The sequence below is a fragment of the Fusarium vanettenii genome, assembly GCF_000151355.1.
Source record: "Fusarium vanettenii 77-13-4 chromosome 7 genomic scaffold NECHAsca_22_chr7_11_0, whole genome shotgun sequence".
NCBI classification, from domain to species: domain Eukaryota; kingdom Fungi; phylum Ascomycota; class Sordariomycetes; order Hypocreales; family Nectriaceae; genus Fusarium; species Fusarium vanettenii.
The window spans coordinates 32,352-53,818 of record NW_003315863.1 but is presented as its reverse complement, the minus strand read 5'-3'; the positions used below and the strand labels follow the sequence as shown (position 1 = coordinate 53,818).

Genomic DNA, 21,467 nt, shown 5'->3' with positions numbered 1-21,467 from the left:
CCTGTCTCGGGACCTAGCTTGGCAGTTGGCCCTTTGCCTTGAGGATCTTTTCAACTGCCGCGGCAATGTCGTACTGGGAGACTTCTTCGACTGTTGTAAAGTAGTAGCCCTGGTAGCCAATATTCAGCACATAATCTTCAGCAATCTGAGCAAGGCCGCAGAGGCCAGAGATTTATACTTACTTGGCGACCCCACTCAGCACCCCGCCCACCATCTACGGCGGCTTCAACAAGCTTAAGGAACACCTGCGTCACGTCTTCAACGTGGGCTCTAGAGTAAATGTTAGACCCCGAGCCTACGTAAAACGCTGCCCCCAGTTTCACGCTCTCGGACCAAAAAGAGGGCACATAGAAACTGTCAACCCGACCAGGGCCGGTACCTGTGCCGTGCATGTTGGGCGGGCAGACAATGGCCGTCTTGAGATTGTCTCCATACTTGGTCCATGCCTCCTGAATCAGAAGTTCCGTTTCTCGGTGAATAGCCACGGCTGGGAATGACCATATAGCGTCCAGGTCATCGACATCTGACCATACCTTTGGGCCCAGTTCGCCGAGATTGTTGTAGTCGGCAATTATAGCTGTACCACCCAGATGGATGTAAAATGCTAGCTTTGAAGCTGGGGCACGCTCAATGACACCCGCGATCAGTGCTTTGACAGCTGGCGCATAGTCCGAGTTACCGTGATCTTGAATCCATCAGTCAACACTGCTCTGAGCCTTTCAAAGGGTACAAGTGTTTTGCGTACGAATTACAATGTCGGCTTTCGAAGCGGCCTCCTTTAAAATCTCGGTGCTATCAAAGTCATCCAGGAGAACCTTCACGCCAGGGTGCGCATCTGAGAAAGAGGCGAGTGGCTTTCGGAGGAGAACCGTGATGTCGTATTCAGGATGAGCCGTCACGAGAGTGTTGAGAACGGTTCCGCCTGTGTATCCGGTGGCTCCAGTGCTATAGAGTGTGATCAGTGCTCTATCAATCATAAGGAAGCACATTAAAAGATGTTTCAGGGCATACAGAAAGATTGAAGGGGTCATGGTAGAATAATCTTTGGAAGGATGCTAATGAGGTGGACGATGTGAACGACTGTTCTCTAATAATTAATCGGTGAAGCGGAGCCTTTCAGATGTTAACTTACGAAAAGGAACTACATGCCATGATGCTTTGATTCAATATATACACTTTCTTAAGGAGTACAGCTCAATGTAGTCCACGAGCATTGTCAAGCTCGGGGATTGTATTCGTCCGTAGCTAGTTGTTCGTCCGTCCCTAGCGATTAAGACGTCCGTAGTCACTCCGTCTTCATCGGGTTGATCATAGAAGTTCCACCCCGGAAGCGAGAGCGAAGGCGAGAGCGAAGAAACCTATTCGATGACTATGCATAATGCCGACTAAAAGGAATGCTGGGTTTATAAAGGTTTGGAACGTGCATCCTCAACCACAGCAAAATATGCTCTCCAGCCTATCCATAGCAGATGAGAGTCCAACTTAATTTGATACATCATGATCCATTCCTACATCCAACCATTTGGTACCGAATCCAACCTCCTCCCAAATCGCTTAGAATGCCAGCATAGCGCCAAAAATCAGAGCAAAGATCGATACACAGACGATCGGACCAGCCAACTGCGGGGCTGCCCCAGGGACACTGCTTGCGGAGGCTGCAGCTGAGCCCGAAGCAGTCGAGGTCCCGGTTCCCGACGACTCAGAGGTCGTCGTTGTCGTAGTAGATGCGGACCCGGTGTTGGATTTGCTGCTGAGGGTGCCACCAAACGCAGCCTTTGGGCTGGTGCTCTTGTCAGTTTTCGCTGCAGCACTTTGATACTCCTTGAGGGTGTCAGAGCCCTGGTTAATAACACCTGCCATTCCGGCCTGGCAATGGCCTTCAATGGCGCAGTAGAAGAAGATGGGATCAGTGTTGTTGACAGTAATTGAGAAGAATGACTTGTGAGGGGAAGATTAGCCGTGGACCAAGGAATGCAAGAGATGTCAAAGAATATAGTCTTACGTTTCCTTCTCCAGGAAGATCGCCAGAATAGAATCCTCCACTGGCAGCTGGAGTACATGGCTTGTTGAAGTCGCCGGCAGTAACTGTGTGCATGGAGTCGAAGTGAAACTCGATGATGTCTCCCTTGGTAGCCTTAATGGTATTCGGGTTGTAATTGAGCCCACCCTTGCCGACCTCAACCTTGTGAGTTGCGGCAGATGCTCCTACAGCAAGCAGGGCGAGGAGAGCGACGCTTAGGCTCGTGAAATGCATGTTGACGATCTGAAAATCCGTCTGTTTAGTAATGCTTGTAATCTTGGCAAAGCTTTCTCAACACCGGTGAACAGGCGCCAATTAATTTATTATATACATGTGTTTCTCGCCTTTGAGATCCCGTGTTATAACGCTAGCTGGCTCGCTCTGATGATCGTGGCTAGCTTTCGTCCTGTGGTCAACACACAGTGGCTTGCGGGCACCAATCATTGCCTTGACGGGTCACCAACGCTAGAGCCTCTGGCATAGCGCCCGTCGTAATCTTCCACTGCTCCGCCCCTTTGGCCTCGTATTTTGCTGTCAAGGTTCTAACATTTGTTGCGGGCTATGGCTTTTGGGCGTCGTCGAGATGCCGACAGCCGGTTTGGGTTGTACTGTGGTTGCAGGCGGCCGCCCAAAACCGCAGCCCTCTTGATGGGAATGCCTATTTTAATCTCATCATTACCACTAGCGCCGGATGATGGCCTGCCGAGCCTTTGCAGTTCCTGGAGTCGGGCTGGTCCTCTATCCGCGCGAGTTCGGTCGGAGGTATACTGAACGGTCAAAGTCGGCGAGTGTTTCTTTCCATCCGCTGACATGAAACAGAATTGGAGTAAGCAGTTCATGTTTGTTTTTCTGCAATCTCGACAACGACACTTCTTAGAGGCCTATACAAAGCATATTTCATAACTGAAAAGTAATAATCACGATGAAGACGGATCTTGCCTCTGTTCTTGGCGGCGAATCAGTCTTGTGAACATCTTGATGTTTCTCTTAGTATCCCAAAAAGAGTAATCACTCCGGATAGCGTCCTCTAGATGCTCTTCCCTGTGCCGCTCAAGAATCCCCAGGCGCTCATATGCCGTGTCCAGGATCAGGCGCATCCTTTAGAGCGTTAGGCTAGTTAGGGGAGGGAATGGGTCCAATGTGAGGGGGCGCCCATAAGCCATTTTACACATGCCTTCTTCTTTTTCCTGTCTCCGCACTCTTGCTGGAGCCATTCTTTGAACACCTCTGGCAAGGTATCCATGGGATAGGTGCGACCACTTGTCTCCCGATATTGCAACTTGCCATCGATCACCATCAAATACCGCGTGGCAACGTCAGAGCCGTCAACCATAATCACGTCGGTGTCGGGCCTGGCCTGATGCTGAATGAAGCCATCTTGCGAGCTAGTGGCAGTCAAATCTGCCGTGTTCTGGATAGGAAACGACATGCTGCTTAAAGTTTTCGGATGTGGGAAAGCGCACGAAGAGGTCGATGCGATGTGTTCAAGGTTGTTGTTGTAGTTGGCCTCAATGACGCCGCCGTCAGTCACAGTATCAAAGACGCAATAGAGGGTTTAGATGAGTGAATGAGGGTGAGTGATTGATGAGAGAGTGTTAGGAAGTCAATAAAAACTTGAGACAATGACTGATTTTATACTAAAGCTTGGACTAGTTAGCAAGTCGACATTGTCCTTACTCACTGTCGTCCTCTGGAACAATTGCCTTAGTGCTGGTCGGACGAAGGAACTGTTCGAGAGCAGAGCCATGTTCGCCAGGATTGGGCTGGCAGCGAACAAGACTATCAGAAAGCGAGAAGCTACCAAATTAAAATGTCAGAGACTCCACAACAACTTTTCGTGTTCGACGGCTCATGAAACACCGCAGGGCTATCAGAGAATGCCAAAATAGCATTGCACAATGGAATCCAGAGAGGCTGAAGGCCAGAGTGATATACCTGAACAAGCGCGCAATATACTTTCACAAAGAGATCTAACAGAATGGCGCCCTGTCCTTAAACGGTGAAGTCTTGCCCAGGCGTAGTGGTCCGCGTAGTGTCTGCGTCGACCAACATAACAAAATTGACAGACGGTCTCACCCTGCGAGGGAGCAGCTCGTTTCAGGCCTATCTGGTTTGTTGTGGTATATACTTGTTGCATTTGACCACGCCGGTATTTCAATTTTCTGCCGGATGGTATGACTAAATGTTCCTTCTCATGCCTCACGGTTGGTGCTAGCGGGCATCCTCCTCCCACTGCACTCTCAACATCTCAACAGCTCTAGTTTCCTCCATCCTTATCGCGTCCCAAAAGACAAACCCCCAGCGCCGGATTTCCTGCGGGATATGCCACCCGTAAAGGTTGCAGTACACACCTCCCCATATAATCGTCCAGCCAAGTGGAGGTGCATCCGGCTCTCCGTCTCCACGAAAGGGGAACGGGGTTTTCTCCTGTCGCATTCGATCTCGCTCAGACGGGTGACTCAGTCGCCATTTGGCCTGCTTAAGGTGTCCAAAGATCCCCGCAACCATGCCGAGAGAGATATGGCTTTTCCTCATATGCCGCTCCATGGTGGAGACAACAAGTTCGCGGTCCACACGGTGGAAAAAGATTACTTCGAGGGGAGAAAGACCAGCCAATGCTGTCCCCTCTACATAGTCACACCGCAGCCCTACTTGATAGTGAGTAACACTACAAAAAGACCACATGAAAGGGGACTTACAACCCTGATCAAGCTCATAGGAGCCCCTAGAAATAAACCTCTGGCCTCTTCCGTTAGACTTGGGGTTTTTCGGGTTTAGATCCCAAGATATGTCTGCAAAGACTTTGTGGTAGGTGGACTGTAGATATTGGTAAAAGGCAAAAGCCTCCTCGGTCTCCCACGGCTCAAGCATATTGATAAAGTCTTGAGCAATCTGTGTACGAAGTAGCTCAATACTCGTGTCAGAAAGATCGACGAGCAAGGACAAGAGCTGGAATCGATATATAGCCCTTCTGAACCGCATAGTCTCGGAGCTGCTGAGGACATGTCCTGATTTACGATGAAAAGAGTGCTTCTCGAGGTTTCTCGACAGGCAAGATAATGTTTCATAAGCATAATACTCTGCAACAGGGTCTGCCAGGCGAAAGAAGAAGATGGCCATATCTATTGCTGCGGCTTCGGTGATGTCATCTGAATGAGGTAGACGTCGTGCCTTGGTCACTTTGGAATACCACTGTAAGAAATCGAGCCGACCAGGCTTGGGACTCTGGGTTGCGAGTAAAAGAACGGCGTAGGCGTCAACGATGACACTGCCCAATGTTTGCTCGAGGCTCTTGCGGAGGATGTATTTCCGGTCGTGCCGGTATTGGCGGTGAAAGCTCGGTGAGGCGTGAATTACAGCCCGTAGCTGATGCAGATCTAAGAGGCAAAGGATCTGGAACTGGAGCTCGGGTAGCAGGCTTTCAAAGTTGGTGCTACCAGCGTGGTTGGCATCACCTATTTCGAGGGTCGTATTAGGCGCACAGTCAATCTCACAAGTTGTCTGTTCTAGGGCTTGTGTTGCGTTTTTAGAAACGCCAGCACCAGTCCTTGGGGTTTCAAGAAGGGATTCCATGTCTTGAAGTGTAAAAAAAGGCTATGAAGAAGATGTGTCTTGCGGCAAGTCACAACGCATGATCAAAATTAGGATCCGAGCATAGCCTCGGGAGGTTGGTCCGTAAAGTCACGTGCGACCCCGGTTGTGGTTGAATACCTGGGTGGGTAGTAAGTCAGCAACCCTACACAACGGAGTTTTCTTCCGTCGGACCTGAGATTGGCACACAAAGCCCTAGAGATACTGCCAGAGCTAGGAAGTCAGAGTGTGTACAATTAGCGAGCCTCTTGGACAAATCGAGGCTCGCTGCAAGAAAGAAGGACATATATACAGACAGGCATGAACATGATCTAGATGAGCCATAATTTGAAAGGGGGACGCTCACGCTCTTTAAAGATAAATGGGATTACAGGGGTTAACGAATTCACGCCTGCGCTATCCATGTTTAGTTTGTTTTGAGCTTGGTAATATTACTTCACCGTGGCGTGCAAATGACACTTTTCCAGTGAGAAAATGCAATCATGCTACTATATGCAATCAACTCTAGATAGATACCTCGTGTGCTATCTCTTCAGTGCAAGTTCTAGCTAAGCGTGACGCGACATTGGCCACACCTGTAATCAAGACTCGCCATCCTTCTCGAGGGATTTGCCGATGACCATGGTGTACCACTCGACGTCTTTTTTGGCCGATCGATAGTTGAAGTCCAATTGCAATGCCTCGTCCAGCTTCATATTTCTCTCGACCTTGAAACATTGCATGTCACAATACATGTTGTTCAGATCATCGAGGGACTGGTGAACTGCCGACTTTAACCCTTCTGGGGATTCAATGTCACTGTGAGGCGTCATAGAAGCGCCGCCGAATTGGTTCGGGTCCAACGGGGCCTCCATCAGCCACTTGATCCATTCATCCTTCTTGCGCGTATCCCGGCACTCGTCCCTGACCCATTGTTTGAGCTCCTCTGGTGTGGCTTTCACGGGACGGATGTGTCCGCTCCTTTCCCAATAATGCAACTTCCCATCGATCATGGTAAGGACCACTTCAGCTTTCTCTTCACTATCAGCAGCCCTGTTCATGCCTTTGGCGCTGTCCAAATCCATGTCATTGGTGTTAGTATTGGTGCTGATGCTATCGTTGGCGTCGTTGGCGGTGCGGAGGCCGAGCATTTCATTGATCCTTTCGAGCGTAGGGTCGCCGGACACACGTAGCTCATAGCCCTCCCAATCACCCCCCGAGAGCACAATCGTCTGAACAGGAGACAACATGTTGGTTGAGCTTTTCAAAGGTTGGGTTGCGTGGTGTTCAATGTTGTTATAGAAGAATTGTTGTTGAGATAGTGTTTGAGAGTAAGTGAGCAAAAGGTCAAGGTATGCAATTATTATATACTCAGCCCCGACCTAGTCATGGAGTTGGTAGCGGTTTTTGTACACTGCCGTGTTTCAGAACAGTAGCATTCCCGCTAATGAGACAAAGGGAGCGTTCGGATTGTGTTGATGCTCATGCATTGTCGAATATTACACCGTACAAAGGGAATGGCAATGTTTAAATCAGTGAGTGCTTAAATCAGTGAGCAAGGGCATAATTTGCTTCCTCAAAGAACTCTCCATGTCAAGATGAAGCAGCCTGAGGAATCTTAGCATTACAACGAAACAGCAATAAGCCAGCCCTTCAAACATCCAACCTCTCCTAGGCATGTTCATTTGCATGGAGCCTACAACAAAGAATTCTACTGAGGTTTCCAGTCCCCGGCGGCCAAAGAAATCGTGACGTTCCAGGCCCACAATTCTGATCAACGTCACCCACCTCAGGATGGGTCAACAAAAGGCCTAGTTAGCACCCACAAATCAGCAAAAAAGAAACGGCAAAAAACATACAACAGCAGGGATTCGCTGGTCGTCACCGACCCAACTACTAATCTGCCCCTTACTGGCTTGTCTATGGGAGAGCAGACGGGATCCCGAATTCTCCAGTAGGTATGGTCGTATGTGAGAGAAGGACTTCCGAGTTGCAGCCAAATGCTGAACGGTGGGCTCCAGGGGACGAAAGGATGTGCGGGAACGGAAAAAGTGCTTAATTGAATTAGAAAGAGATATCAATTACGTCTATGGCATTGCCCCAGGTGTCTAACACACCTAGCCTAGGTCCCCGAGTGACACCACATAGAGGTTGCGATATCCCGCCTCGCTGCCCATTCTCGCTTCGTTGACAGCCATTCACCCTCATTCAGACCGGGTGGCAGTTTGATGACGTTGAGGCTAGGGTAGTTGCTCTAGCGTTGACCTCTTATCGTGTAGGGTAACGCTCCCTTTGACAGCTCGACAAACCCGCACAGTGGTCTGCTAACCTGTAGTTGTCAGACCCACATTAATAGTCTTTCATCACTTGTCGACTGCAAGTGAAGACGGTCTTCATTATTGTACTACATTTCGCCGGAGGGGAATAACATGCTATGAAAAGGGAGACGATTCAAACGATGAGCTGTGATCGAGTCGTCACTTGTTGGATGCTTGTTGATTACTAGTAAAAATGGATGGTAATTAAAGCAGAAAGTGAGGCACAAGTAAAGCTTCCAGCCAAATAAATATTCATCGTGAAGATATAGATTTACCTGGCTTGTGTGGAGTGCGCCTTCCTTTCTGTTGACCTGCCCGGCCGAGGTGCTTGGGCACGGTCACGTGAGCTTCCGACCTGATATCGCCAATCACGTAAGCAAGATGCATGCAGCGGGGTCTCATACACGCACAGCCGGCTGTGCGTTTAATATCACGTGACTTTTGCGCACAGCCGGCTGTGCAAATAAGATTCGTTATGTAAGCCCGATACATGTGTGTGTGAGTAAGAGGGTCACCCCTTGATCAATTGAAATAGCATTGATTCACGCCATTGAGAGATGAGATGATCACATGTAGCTACAGTCATTTCAATACATTACATATGATCTATTCTCATCTGCCTAGGACCGGTGAAGAAGACACAATGCCTCTCATGACACCACAGGCGCTACGGTACGAGTGAATCACTTCACATATCATAGTATATAAAGCAGAGGCTTCTCCCTCGTAGGAAGCTGTTCATTTTCATATCAATGCAGTGCAAGATACCGTCAAGATGTCTTACTTCAACCAAAACAACGCTCAGAATGTGCCCATCTACATCTGCCCCCAAACATCAACGCAACCTGGGCTAACTTACGCCTCTAATCAGAACCAACAGTTTGTTCTTCAGCCTATTGCCAACAATCAACAGCAACCGCCGCGTGGTATGGGTCATCCAATGCAGAACCCAATGACATATCAGCATTGGTGGAATCAGCATACCTTGCCAAGTGACCCAAGGTCCCCCAATTCCCTGTACAGGCAGAACCCTCAAGCCCTGGTAGCAGCACGGAATACCGTATACGGTCCTCAAGGTGATGCCCTTCGCGAGGTACCACGGCCGGGGGGGTATCACCTTGAAGGAGAGTGGCATGTTGGGTACCTCGGTCATCAGATAACCCAACGGCAACAGCGCACTGACCCTGATGTAAATCCAGTGTGGCTAACAAACCGACCGACCTAGACCGGCCCCTTCGGTCTGTCGGTCTGGGTTCACCAAGACTCTCGGTCTGTCGGTCTAGGTCTGTCTGGGCCAGCAGCCTGGTCGGTCTTGGTCTGATTAGCTGATTCTCTCATTGGCTACCTTTGCCCTGCCCCACTTATTTTGGCACTGCGAAACTCGAACGGCCGAACAAGTGGGGATGGCACGGGTACCTGAAGGCTGAGTCGACCAATGGGACGCCTGGAAACCACTAACCCAGACCGACTCAGACCACCCAATCCGACCGGCAGCTCTGGTCTGTCGGTCTGACGAGAATGGCCGGTCGGTCGGACTGCGGTCTGAAGGTGGTCTGTCAGACGGTCTGTCAGACGGTCGGTTTGTTAGCCACACTGTGTAAATCCGATGTGGACTCGAGGCCATCTGCAGCAGATGGATCAATTCTATCGCCAACAGGCAATTGGCGTCCCGGGCGTGAATTGGCCCTCTCCAGCTGTAGGTATGACCAACTATCAACCAGCCCTTTACGCCGCAGAGATGTCGGGGATTCATGTGTGCAATGTTGATCGAAATGGCTACGTTCAGTGGATTTGGCAAGGGAGGCAGTGAGGTCACAGAATAGCTCAATGAATACATTGCTTTAGTACTTACTATATCTCTAACTACACAGCCTACTTGACCCTACATGTGAACTCGGCCATAACCCCATTAAATCGAGCCATTGGGTCACGGTATATATACTCGGAGTTTTGCCTTTCTTTTCTGATTCGAATGATATATACCACTTACCTTTCCCGTCAATACTGCAAATGTTCTTAAGGGGGTTCCCGCCACTAGAGCCCCCCCCCTTGTAATCTAACATCTCTCTTAGTAGCCTCCCAGACATGCTTGACTCCTCTGTGCCGTGAGAAAGGCTGCTCATCTATTTCTTTCTGTATCCTCTCCTCAACCCGCTTGGTCTCAGCTTTATCCCAATCAATATAACTCATCATCTCCTCCTGCCTCCAGTCCCTTGATTCCTCCTGGCAACGGGGCCCCATTTGCTTATAATTAAGGCACCATTCATATTCACGTTTTGCATATTTCTGAGGCAGCTTCATAGCCTTCCGGTACAGTTGATCGGTCTTCTGAGCTCTCCTGGTCAATGTAGCATACCAGGCCTCTCGTGCCTCTTTGTATCGTTGGAAGATAACAAGGGCATGATCACCTCGCAATGGGGACTTCTCTCTTGCACCGCCTGCAGCAACAGTTGCTGATCTAGTTACCGGAGGAGATAGTACCTGAGTTGTTGTGTGTGTTGTTGTATGTGTTGTTGTGCAGGCTATAGTCTCAGATACCACAGAGGACCCTGATGGGGATAGCGAGCGGGTCACAGAGCGAGTGGTTGAATGTGTTGTGATATGTGTTGTTGTAGAGGTTTGAGTAGGAGCCGGCAATAGATCGTCGTAACGCAAAAGGCATGCTTTAGAGTTCATCTTATGGCCTCGTATACCACACTTCGAACACTTTGGCGGTGCCTTTCGCTGTAGTGCTTTCTCAACACGTTCAGATGCACACGGCTCACGCTGTGTGCTTGTTGGTGGAAGCTTTGAACTAGCTGCTAGGCGATCAAATTGCTTGTGAGGCTCAATGATAAGCCGGGGGGTTCCTGGGCGATGGAGAAGCCAATGTGTGTGGAAATGATGTAGCAGAAGGGGTTGATCTTGCTGTAGCAAGGGCTGAATCATATGAGCACAGGGCAGACCAAGAGTCCTCATAGTGACTCCTGTACATGCAGGATATTCTCTCAATAGTCGTTGCCGTTGAGCATCAACCAGCCGCAGGGCTTCATGTGATAGCCAACCACGGATATTACTATACAGTGGCCCAGATATATCAATAGGTATGCTGGCCTGCTGCTGAGCTTGGTTTCCCTCGAGCTGGTTGAGCTGGTTTGATAGGATGAGCTTGATGATATTCCAGGCCCCAAAAAGGTCAATTGCTGAGGTCTTCATGTGAGATTTGATGAGCTGATGAATGCCCTCGGCCCGTGACGTGACGAATTGATCGAAGTGAAGGTGTTGATGAACCCAGGCCTTAACAAACTTCCCCTTATGGAGGTCCAGCCAAGTCTCTATGATGTAGCCCACCTCGTTGAGGTGGTCAGGGGTGTAGCGTTGCTTGAACTTCTCAAGCCTCTCGTTGTAGATATCCTCAGTCGTTGAGGCCACAATCTGATGCCAAGACTTGAAGAACGCATCCCACTCTTCTTGCCCTTGAGTATCGTCTTTATCTCGAGTGAATCCAGGCCTGCAATGGCTCAGGACCGCTCTATTGATATGCCATAGGCATAGCAATAAGGCTGACTCAGGGAAACAAGAAGGAGAAGAAACAGCATTCATACAAGCTAGGCAGCGATCTGTGAGTATCACAGATGGAAGGGCTACTCCATAATGCTCATATATATACCGCAACCGTTCAAGGACCCAGATGAAGTCCCCTTCTTCCTCGCCACTAAGAAAGGCGAATGCAATACAGAAGGATCGTTGACAAGCATCAATACCAACTATATCGAGAAGAGGCATGCTGTACTTGTTGATCTTGTATGTACAGTCCAAGATAAGTACTTCAGGGTATAGCTTGAGGTATCTCAATGAGCTTGGGTGTGCAAATAACACTGATGTGACTCTGCCACTCTCGTCAAGGCGTATCTGACTCCAGAAGCCCTCATTCTCAAGTTCATTGGCAAAGGCATGCATGTTGCTTTGACCCTTAGCAAGCTCTCGCTTGCCTTGTGCAATGCAGTTGTAGATATCCTGCTGTGTAGCAAGTGTATCTGTGTTCATGCGTAGATAGGATTGGATCTTCTTTGGCTCAATGCCGGCATTGCTGAGTTGATGGACCGTCAACCTATCTGGGGATGATAGCTGACGATGTACTGGATGTGCTAGTTCACTGAAGCTTGGTTCGTGATTGTGTTGATCAAAGCCGGCCCCGGGGCGATGCGTGAGATTCCACATAGTCCCACATAGGCTCTCCTTTGCTGTGATAGAGAAGGTGCATCCTGTACGGCGTGTTGTGGTCTTCCGTTTCCGTTTCTTCGTCGGATTGACCTTAGGGGGTCTCCCTGCTCCGCGGTCACAGTTGTAGATAACCCCAGTTCTTCCATTGGGGGTCTTCCAAGAGGTCTTGACTGAAAAGGCATAGCCTCGAGGCGCTGCCCAAGCATTGATTGCGGCGAATAGTTCCTCCCGTGAGCTATACTGGCCTTCAGGAGGCATAGCATCATCAGGGAAGGCAGTGGGAACGCCAATTGGGTTCATCATAGCTGAAAGAAGGCGCGGCAAGTTAAATTGATGTCACAGAAGCTGTTGATCGTTGAATTGGGGCCCCAAATTGCACCAATTTGCAGTATGTTACCCCTTTTTGGGCTTACATAACGAATCTTATTTGCACAGCCGGCTGTGCGCAAAAGTCACGTGATATTAAACGCACAGCCGGCTGTGCGTGTATGAGACCCCGCATGCAGCGAATCACCAAGACCACACAACACCATCGGCATCATCCTGGACCAAAACAGCATTAAAAAAAAATCGGAAAAAAATGCAAAAAGAAATGCTGATAGGCGTATGAGAGCGATGCTCCCGACAGGGCTTGAACTTGAGATATAACCCGAGTTTAACAAGTTCGCCCGTAAAGGGAGACCTCTCCTTGCCTACCTAGGGTATAGTATAACATATGGCAAAAAATAAGGCAAGGTCTCTAAAAAAAAATATAAGATACCTATACAAGGGAATCTTGTATACACCTGCTTCCGCCTGGGCTTGAACCAGAGGCCTTCGCATTACAGAACACTCGGATGAAGTATTAGTACGACGCTCTAACCAACTGAGCTACGGAAGCCAATCAACTGTTGAGAACCGACGACGTTGCCAGGGACTGAGAGCTCCGAGGACACCGAACGACACGACATCGCTCTCAGATCTGAGCTCTATCTCACGCCGACTTTTCATAGGGATTTCTGATCCTAGGGTGGAGTCGAGATCTGGTTTGATAATGACGCTGGAGTGATTTCTCCTGACCATCCTAACCTCTGTGTTACGCTGATAGACCCAAATCGAAACCACAGTCAATATTTGGTCGACTTCGACTGCACAACACTATTCAGTGAAGAGTGCTCAAGTTCGAGATTTTACACATGTCAAATGCCGGTGCTCGTCAGTGCCTGGAACAGAAGCTGGTCTAATGGCATCCTGGGGTCATACCCCGAGGTCTACCCCGCTACTCACTGCTCGAACCTCGTACAATAGATATCATGCAGAATGAAAATGCAACTCGTTTCACTTCATTCATTCTAATCCTTCTATCTCCACATATTGCACTTATCCCGTTGCTTCCCTGCACGAGCAAGCATCCTGATGTGGCCCTTCGTCCAACCCCTAGATCGAATCCATGATAGATCCTCAGAAGTTTCTGCAAATGCATGATCACCAATACCAGAGAGTAGGTCAATAAAGTACGCCGCCGTATTTTCGTACCCAGGAAACTCCACCTGTCCCGGCCTAACCTCCACAAAATCCTGATCGTAATCGTAAAAGACCGGATTACAGTCTTTGCCTTTCTCTGAGGACCAGACAGCGCCATGATCAATAAGCCAGACCTCGAGGTACATGGATTTAAAAGCCCGATGATCATGGGCCAAAGTAAACATGGCATCTGCAATAAAGCCTCTGGCCGAAGATTCAGTGATCAAGTCGGATATTTTTTGAGGAAAATCGAGGTTCCAACTCGGGTCAAACTCGAGGGCCATGTTCTTGATCGGGACGTGGCCAGATAGGAAGGTCGTAAATGGCATGTCGATGAAAAATTCTGACCACTGTAGCTAACTTCGAGCGAATTGCCAGTCTTTGCTCTTGAAACAAAACATGTCCATGATTGGCTGGACTATAAGTTCCCAGCCCTCATGCCCTCGTTGAGCCATCGTCTTGGCTGGGTAGCCGAAGTGTCTTCCTTGACTTAGCTCGCCCTTCAATAGAAAAAGGTCAAGGGCATGCGTTAGTTCGCCCTGACGCCGACTCATCTCCTACTTGTGCATTCGGAAGTGCTTCATCATGACGTCCCTCGACTCGACGCATGCCGTCTAAAGTCCCGCGTCCCAAAGGTAGACGGATTTGTTGTTATTGGTGGGGACGGTGGCGGTGTGCTGAGGCCGCCATGCTGAGTGAGGGTGCTGCAGTCCAAAGTCTTCCTGGTTGTCGTCTTCTTGCTTTATGATGGTAAAGTGGTGTAAGCCATGTTTCTCGTTGGTTGGACGGATTGCCAGTTCCCAAATATCCAGCCGAAGCTCTGGTGGGAGCATCGGGAATGAGTGAAACGTGGATGGCGCCATGTTGATAATGTAGTATAAAAGATTGCTGGTAATGAATTAATGAGGTTGAAGCGAGATGTCTCACAGGAAATATTTGAACTGGTGGATTTGTAAAAGGTTGCGTTCGGATGGGGGGAGGGCATCTATTTTATATCTAACAGTTCGTGTTGAGGTTCTCACATGACAAGGTATCTGACTTTGACCATCATGCAAGAGCAAACCTAGGCAGCATTGAAGTCCTCACAAGTGGCAATATCACAGTCCGTAATGGAAGGACTCCCAAGTTGGACTGGAGTCAGGGGTGCAGGGAGTGAAGTAGAGGAAATAAAATCTTGAAAATGACAATGAAATCGAGGATAAGCTAGAACGTGACTGAAAAGTTTTAATTATCTTTAGTTTTTACAAAAACATGACTAGAACCCAGCGAGAAGGCTTTATCGAGATTGTTTCAAGGTTTATCAAAGCCACGTGCCTTTTTTGCACATGAGTTTGCCAAGAAGCCGGCTCTGGTATGAGGCCTAACGGGACTCTGGAGCTGAGTCTTTTTCCTCCTCCTCCTTTTTCGCCCATGGTACCGGCTCTGGGAAGGACATTAGCCATGGTAACAAGAATTTAGCTGTGTACACATACTGGAAGTAAAGTCGTAATAAAGCCTGTCCGGGTCATATTGAGGCATCTGCTTCCATGTCAGCTTTCATTCTTTTGCCATCCTGTTGAAAGGCTACAGGGGGTCACTCACTGGGCAATCATTCAAGCGTCCAGGGTCCTAAACCCAAAGCAACATGGGGTCTGTGATGCACACACATTCTCCCTTCTTGTTCATTTCCCTCTGACGGCTACGACATTTGCATGTGGACATGCCCTTGATCCATTCGGTGTCGGGATTGAGGCAGTCACACCGCTTCTTTCTGGCGTTCATTTGGCGCCCTTGCCTTTGTAGTGATAGTTGAGCCTCTCCTCGTCCCACTAGGCATCTTCGCCGCAGTCGCTGGGGAGACTGAATGGCTCGAGTTTGTCCTTTCTGTTCTTCTTGTGACATGGGCTGGCGAGGGTCATGGTTGCACTTGTTAGGGCAAGAATTGCCGGAAGAAGAGTTTGAAAATGCATAATGTGTGATTTATCGAGTTCTGAGTCGTAAAGATATGGAAATGATGTGGGAGGGCGTGGAGGTGAGGTATCTTGACGGCACGTTAGGGATGGGCCGGTCAAGCAAAAGCTGAGGAGGCTCGCTTCGGGGGGGGGGGGCCTCGCACTAAATGCTACAGGGAACTCGTGCTACAAAGTACTTATCGGTAACTAACACTTCTAGAAACTCTAGTTCGGCTTAATATCTGATAAGGTTGGTTGGGGTCAGCCTGTGATGGCAGAGAAGGGATTTAGCTTTAGTGAACTTTGTAGTGAGCATGACTGCAAATGCCGGAACTATGTCCACGCCCCCGGAACAGCGTGAAAAATCACCCGTTGCGCTCTGGATCACATGTAATATCATTGATACTATATTTTTTAATGCTTTTTTGTTTAAAACGGGTCATGAAAGTCAGCAACATTTTACGTCGATTGAGAGACTTGGTTGCAATTCCAACATAGTGTCACGGACTCCCAACGATAATGTTTGCAGCCGTCCTATCGTTTGATAGAACGGTCTTGACGAGTACCATGTCAGATCAACTCGATAGACGTTCAATTTAGCTCATGTTTACCTTTGCCGCCAACAGGGCCGTCCTGGCCAACGGCCTCCACTGATATTACTTTGCGTCTTGGCTACTCATGTCGAGGCTAGGGCGCACGCTTCCCTTGCAGCACAAACACCTTGTGTTTGGAAATTTATTTCCATTGTAATTTACCCATCATGTGAAATTGTTAGTCTTGTTTTCTCTTCTTCTCGGTGATTACCAGAATTAGTATAAATTCTGTCCCAGAATGCTCGCCGGCAGCCTCTTCGAAGCACCGCCTCCCTTCCCCCCAATTCGGCAAGATACTGCCCAATACATTGGTAAGGCAGAAGACACATTGGAGCTTATCAATCGAACCATCGTGGGCTGTCGGATCTCTCTCAACTGAGAATGGGGCTTAGCGATGCACGTCGAGATTGCTGCGCCTCTCCGGCAAGGGTCTGCTGATTAGGCAATGAAAGAGCCTCGACCTGTTAGGAAATATTGGTAACAGTATCAAAATGCCTAGCGCATCATTTTGCCCGATTGAACAGGCTTTGATCCTGGTCATGATACTCACCGCGAGGCCTCTGCCTTCACCCAACACGATACCAAGTGATAGTTTAGGGCCCAGCGGTAGATAAAAACCGAGATATTCACCCACTGAAGATATCATCAAACTCATCACTATCTCAATTCTGGACTAGACCCGCCATGTGCATCACTCAAATCTTGCTTATCATCGCCAATGGCCTCCCTTTGGTCGTTGCGCAAACCCCAGCCACCCCGATGCGCCCCTCAGGGCCCATTTCGCCCTACCAAACCCCATGCCAACGGGTGTTGTCATCTGTCGTAGCCAAGATGACCGGCGCACCCGCGCCAGACGTGGCAATCTCTGAACTCGCCGTCTCCTTTGCAATCGGGGAGTACCACAACACCCAGGACCCTTGCCAACTCCCCGTTGTCACTGGCTCTGCAGCTGAGGTCTTCTCAGAGTGGGCGTCAAGTTGGACGAGCTGGCAGAGCAAGAATATCCCAGGGTACAGGGAGATTTGGACTGCATGCAGCAAGGAGAACCTGGTTGGAGATATTGTGCCTGTTGGAACGAATGTGTGCAGCAAGCTTGCTGCGGCAATCACCCAAGATGATGACAAGGACAAGGACAAGGACAAGACTGAAACCACGAGCAAGACTGCTGGAGGGAGCGAAGAAACCAGCACACAGGCCGAGGAAACCAGTAAAAGAACTGGCGCACAGAGCGTGGCGACCACTACAGAGGGCGACTCTCCAGGCTCTCGACAAACGGGCTCTCTTGGTATGGTCGGCGTGGTGGCAGGTATGGTCGTTGCGGGGCTGTATTAGAGGTTTCGGTCTCAATAACACATCGCCTCTCCATCCTAAGTGTGAAGGTCATTCTCCTGCTTCATAATAGGGAATATACGACCGTGACTTATTTTCCATGAACCAACACATAAGACAAGTTGTCCCAAGTCTGCACACCAGGCTTAACTCGTGGAAATTTTGTCAACTCAGATGAGCCTTCGGATCAAGTGTACTCCATTATCTGCAAAGGATGATAAACCCCGGGTCATTCAAAAGATACATTCTTAACCCTAGCTAACAAGCCACCGCCCTCTACCATTTCCAAGTCAATGCGTATCTCCATCGCGATCTTCCGCAAAACACTCTAAACACCCTTCTTTACTCGCAGGTAGACAACCTCTGGCTTTCCCACTCCGGGACTACGGCGCTCAATCACAAACATGTCTGTGGCAGCGATGAGTTCATTGAGTTTAGCAAACCCATATGTGCGATAGTCAAAGCTGGGATGCCGCTTTGTGACAAGATTGCCGACATCGGCGAGGCGAGCCCATTCTTCTTCGGCCGTTATCGCCTCTACAGCCTCTCGTAGTATCTTCTTGACTTGTTCGTTGACACTGGCTCGTGTTGCTTCTTTCGGTGCTTCCGTCGTTGTCGTTGGTCCCGTCGTTGTCGTTGGTTCTGTTGCTGTTGTTGTTGGTTCGGTTATTGTTGTTGGTGTGAGGTTCTCAATGTAGATGAACTTGTCGCAAGCCCTGACAAGTGAGTTGGGAGTCTTTCTTTCCCCAAAGCCGTACACGACCAGGCCAGACTCGCGAATTCGGGAGGCCAGCCGAGTAAAGTCGCTGTCGCTCGAGACGAGACAGAAACCATCAAATTTGTTGGAATACAAAAGATCCATGGCGTCGATGATCATGGCTGAGTCGGTTGAATTCTTGCCCTTGGTGTAGGAAAACTGCTGTATTGGCTGGATTGAGTTATCGAGCAGATGGTCCTTCCAACTGTTAAGGCCTGGGCCAGTCCAGTCGCCATAGGCTCTCTTGACAAAGGCAATGCCATACTTGGCGACCTCTGCGAGCACCTGGCCGGCCACTCTGGGTGTCACGTTGTCTGAGTCTATGAGGACAGCAAGTTTGGCCGTTCCGTCGGTAGTCATGGTAATGGTGGGATATGGGGCAACTATTGAGGCGATAGTTTAGCTTCTGAGAGAGGGCTAGTTGCAGTCAACAACTTGTAGGTTGAAAGCAGCAAGGTGTGTACCTTGCAATGCTATTCCATGCCCCAGGAGCGGGGTAACTAAACAGTCCACGGATGACTAAGGTAGTCCTACAGCCGCAATGTCCAGACTCAGCCTATGAACTGGGGCTTTTCAACCCCTGTCGAAGCTGACACTTTCTCGTTGGCTACATACCAGCCACAATCGGGCAGAGAAGCCCAAAGCAAAATCCAGCTCATTACTACTCAACCAAAGTCTGGGCATAGAAAGCGTCTCTTGTTGTCTCCGCCAGTCCTTCGTGATGTTGTATCTGTGATGGGAGGTCGAAATGACCGGCTTATAACCGCTGGCTAACGAGTGGTTAGTGTGGTCTGGTTTATCCTTCGAGCCGGAGGTTTAAGCATTCATGCCGGCCCTGCGACAGCTCTAGTTCCGCCTGCCCATGCAAGGCTTTCTGACAACAGGTGCTCCGGTGAAGTGGACAGGATGAAGTAGGGTCTGGGGAAAAGTGGAGAGGGCTGGGACAAAGAGGCAGCGTTTTTGACCCGGCTGAGAAACATACCTAGCGTCCGGGAACATAATCGACAAATATGATGGGTCAAGGGTCATGAACTAACATGAATACTCTGCCAAAGACAGAGTATCGTGGAATAGTCTAACCGATTTCTCTGACGTCAGAACTCGCCGGTTAACCCTCCGGTCAGACCCACTTGCTCGGACATCCACACCGGCCATCGTTAGCTTGCAGATAGGACTAGGCATGATCAGGCAAGTCGAGCCGCGGCTCCTATCCAAGATGGGCTTGTATTGTGGTGCCGATAAACGATACTTCATAGGATAGGTAGGTACTTATCGCTACTAAAGTCGCCCACTTGGAGAGAGCATCTGGTCTTCCCATTTGCAGCCTCGCTGATTGTCACCAACCACACGAAACATCTGTTGAAATGTCCGAATCAAGTCTGCAACTGGATCTTACAGCGCCCAATGGCCGGCAGATATCTCTCAATCGAGGGCTGTTTATTGACAACAAGTTTGTCTCGTCAACTGGAGGCGAGAGTTTGAGCCCTATCGATCCCACGTAAGTAACCAAGCGAGCACGGAAACGTGGGCATGAAATTATCTGTAAATTAACGGAAAATAGTACTGAAGTAGAAATCTGTCAAGTTGATGCGGCAAACGAGGACGATATCGATCGCGCTGTCAAAGCAGCTCAGCGAGCCCTTAATAACCCGTCATGGCGCGACATCTCGGGCACCGAGAGAGGATCGATGATGACAAGGCTTGCAGACCTCATGGAACAGAACCTCTTGGCTCTAGCGACCCTAGAGTCTTGGAACGCCGGCAAACCATACACTTCGGTCCTCAACTTCGAACTTCCTGCTGCCATCGGTTGCATCCGTTACTATGCCGGCTGGGCGGACAAGCTTCATGGCCAGACGATCCCGACGCATTCCAAAAAGTTTGCCTATACTGTCAAGCAACCTATTGGAGTCTGTGGCCAGATAATTCCCTGGAACTATCCCGTGTTGATGGCGGCGTGGAAGCTGGGTCCGGCTCTTGCGACGGGAAACACGATTGTGTTGAAGCCAGCCGAGCAAACGCCTCTTTCTATGCTGTACGTGGCAGACCTGGTTGTTCGCGCTGGATTCCCGCCTGGCGTTCTTAATATTGTCAACGGCTATGGAAGGACTGCCGGTCATGCCCTTGTGTCTCATCCCAGAGTGGCCAAGATTGCATTCACTGGATCGACAATCACAGGTCGACTCATCCAACAGACAGCAGGAGCTACGTTGAAAAAGGTCACACTTGAAACCGGCGGCAAGTCACCTCTTCTCGTGTTCAACGACGCCGACATTGAGCAAGCAGCAAAGTGGGCGCACTGTGGAATCATGAGCAACCAAGGGCAAATCTGCACAGCAAACTCCAGACTGTTGGTTCAGTCGGGAGTATACAAGCAGTTTATCAAGAGGTTCGTTGAACTTGTCGAGGCTCATAAGGTTGGAAATCCTTTTCATGACGACACTTTTCAGGGCCCCCAGATCACCAAGTCACACCTAGAAAAGATTCTGTCTTATGCCAAAGGTGCTGTTGAGGAGGGTGCCAGGCTGGAGACTGGAGGAGATAAATGGGGAGAGAAGGGATTTTTCATGCAGCCCACCGTCTTCTCCGACGTCTCTCCAAGCATGAAGATCTTCCGTGAGGAAATTTTCGGGCCTGTAGTGGCCATTTCATCGTTTGACGAGGAAGAGGAAGCCATCAGTATGGCCAATGACAGTGAGTTTGGCCTGGCGGCGTCTGTCTTTACTCGAGACATGCAGCGGTCACATAGGGTCTCGACGCGGCTCGACGCCGGTATGGTGTGGGTGAATTCGTCTACGGACTCGGACTTTCGGGTTCCGTTTGGGGGGATGAAGCAGAGCGGGGTTGGGAGGGAACTAGGTGAAGCTGGTCTAGAGGGGTACATGCAGGTCAAGTCGGTTCATGTCAATGTGGGTTTAGAATTGTGAGATAGGGCAAGGTGCAAGACGTGAAGGGCTTGTTTCTTGACAGGGGCGAATCTTTCAATATAGATGCCATAGACAGAAGAAAAAATTGTAAACCAAGAATTTCACGCAGCATGTATGATAAATCAAGTGTTCATGTCCCACGATTTGGGGCAGGTCAACTTCGCAATGGGGCCCGGGACTTGGCCGTGTCCACATGCCGAGCTCCCCGGACCAAAAGATAAGCGTGCCAAAAGAAGAAAAGCGGCTGGCGATGGATTGCGGGGAAACAAGCATCCTAGCCTCAGCGAGCATCTCCCTTATCTCTGCAAACTCAAGA

At 49.5% G+C, this 21,467-nt stretch overlaps 9 protein-coding genes across 9 annotated transcripts; 2 read left to right on the top strand and 7 right to left on the bottom strand.

Moving 5' to 3' along the window:
* Nucleotides 1-13: 13 nt before the first annotated feature.
* On the bottom strand, nt 14-1,152 carry NECHADRAFT_82985 (uncharacterized protein; the record flags this gene model as incomplete). Its single annotated transcript, XM_003044303.1, has 4 exons — nt 14-145; nt 183-685; nt 746-945; nt 1,133-1,152. 4 exons carry the CDS (start codon nt 1,150-1,152, stop codon nt 14-16), a joined length of 855 nt encoding a protein of 284 aa, XP_003044349.1.
* A 603-nt stretch (nt 1,153-1,755) lies between these two features.
* On the bottom strand, nt 1,756-2,254 carry NECHADRAFT_9445 (uncharacterized protein; the record flags this gene model as incomplete). The annotated part of the gene is made up of 2 exons (XM_003044302.1): nt 1,756-1,938; nt 2,003-2,254. Coding segments are annotated over 2 exons (435 nt in total), but the record flags the coding sequence as incomplete, so codon positions are not given.
* A 683-nt stretch (nt 2,255-2,937) lies between these two features.
* On the bottom strand, nt 2,938-3,449 carry NECHADRAFT_82983 (uncharacterized protein; the record flags this gene model as incomplete). The annotated part of the gene is made up of 2 exons (XM_003044301.1): nt 2,938-3,118; nt 3,220-3,449. The coding sequence occupies 2 exons, from the start codon at nt 3,447-3,449 to the stop codon at nt 2,938-2,940; spliced, it is 411 nt and encodes a 136-aa protein (XP_003044347.1).
* Nucleotides 3,450-4,231: 782 nt separating this feature from the next.
* NECHADRAFT_82982 (uncharacterized protein) lies at nt 4,232-5,593 on the bottom strand (the record flags this gene model as incomplete). Its single annotated transcript, XM_003044300.1, has 3 exons — nt 4,232-4,668; nt 4,720-5,475; nt 5,515-5,593. 3 exons carry the CDS (start codon nt 5,591-5,593, stop codon nt 4,232-4,234), a joined length of 1,272 nt encoding a protein of 423 aa, XP_003044346.1.
* Nucleotides 5,594-6,192: 599 nt separating this feature from the next.
* NECHADRAFT_82981 (uncharacterized protein) lies at nt 6,193-6,840 on the bottom strand (the record flags this gene model as incomplete). Its single annotated transcript, XM_003044299.1, has 1 exon — nt 6,193-6,840. The coding sequence occupies one exon, from the start codon at nt 6,838-6,840 to the stop codon at nt 6,193-6,195; it is 648 nt and encodes a 215-aa protein (XP_003044345.1).
* A 6,611-nt stretch (nt 6,841-13,451) lies between these two features.
* NECHADRAFT_82979 (uncharacterized protein) lies at nt 13,452-13,943 on the bottom strand (the record flags this gene model as incomplete). The annotated part of the gene is made up of 1 exon (XM_003044298.1): nt 13,452-13,943. One exon carries the CDS (start codon nt 13,941-13,943, stop codon nt 13,452-13,454), a length of 492 nt encoding a protein of 163 aa, XP_003044344.1.
* Nucleotides 13,944-16,801: 2,858 nt separating this feature from the next.
* NECHADRAFT_101132 (uncharacterized protein) lies at nt 16,802-17,514 on the top strand. The gene has a single exon (XM_003044432.1). It carries the CDS (start codon nt 16,823-16,825, stop codon nt 17,468-17,470), a length of 648 nt encoding a protein of 215 aa, XP_003044478.1. The 5' UTR covers nt 16,802-16,822; the 3' UTR covers nt 17,471-17,514.
* Nucleotides 17,515-17,638: 124 nt separating this feature from the next.
* Nucleotides 17,639-18,669, bottom strand: NECHADRAFT_62469 (uncharacterized protein). The gene has a single exon (XM_003044297.1). The coding sequence runs from the start codon at nt 18,582-18,584 to the stop codon at nt 17,796-17,798; it is 789 nt and encodes a 262-aa protein (XP_003044343.1). The 5' UTR covers nt 18,585-18,669; the 3' UTR covers nt 17,639-17,795.
* A 919-nt stretch (nt 18,670-19,588) lies between these two features.
* NECHADRAFT_82976 (uncharacterized protein) lies at nt 19,589-21,151 on the top strand (the record flags this gene model as incomplete). Its single annotated transcript, XM_003044431.1, has 2 exons — nt 19,589-19,722; nt 19,786-21,151. The coding sequence occupies 2 exons, from the start codon at nt 19,589-19,591 to the stop codon at nt 21,149-21,151; spliced, it is 1,500 nt and encodes a 499-aa protein (XP_003044477.1).
* Nucleotides 21,152-21,467: the final 316 nt, after the last annotated feature.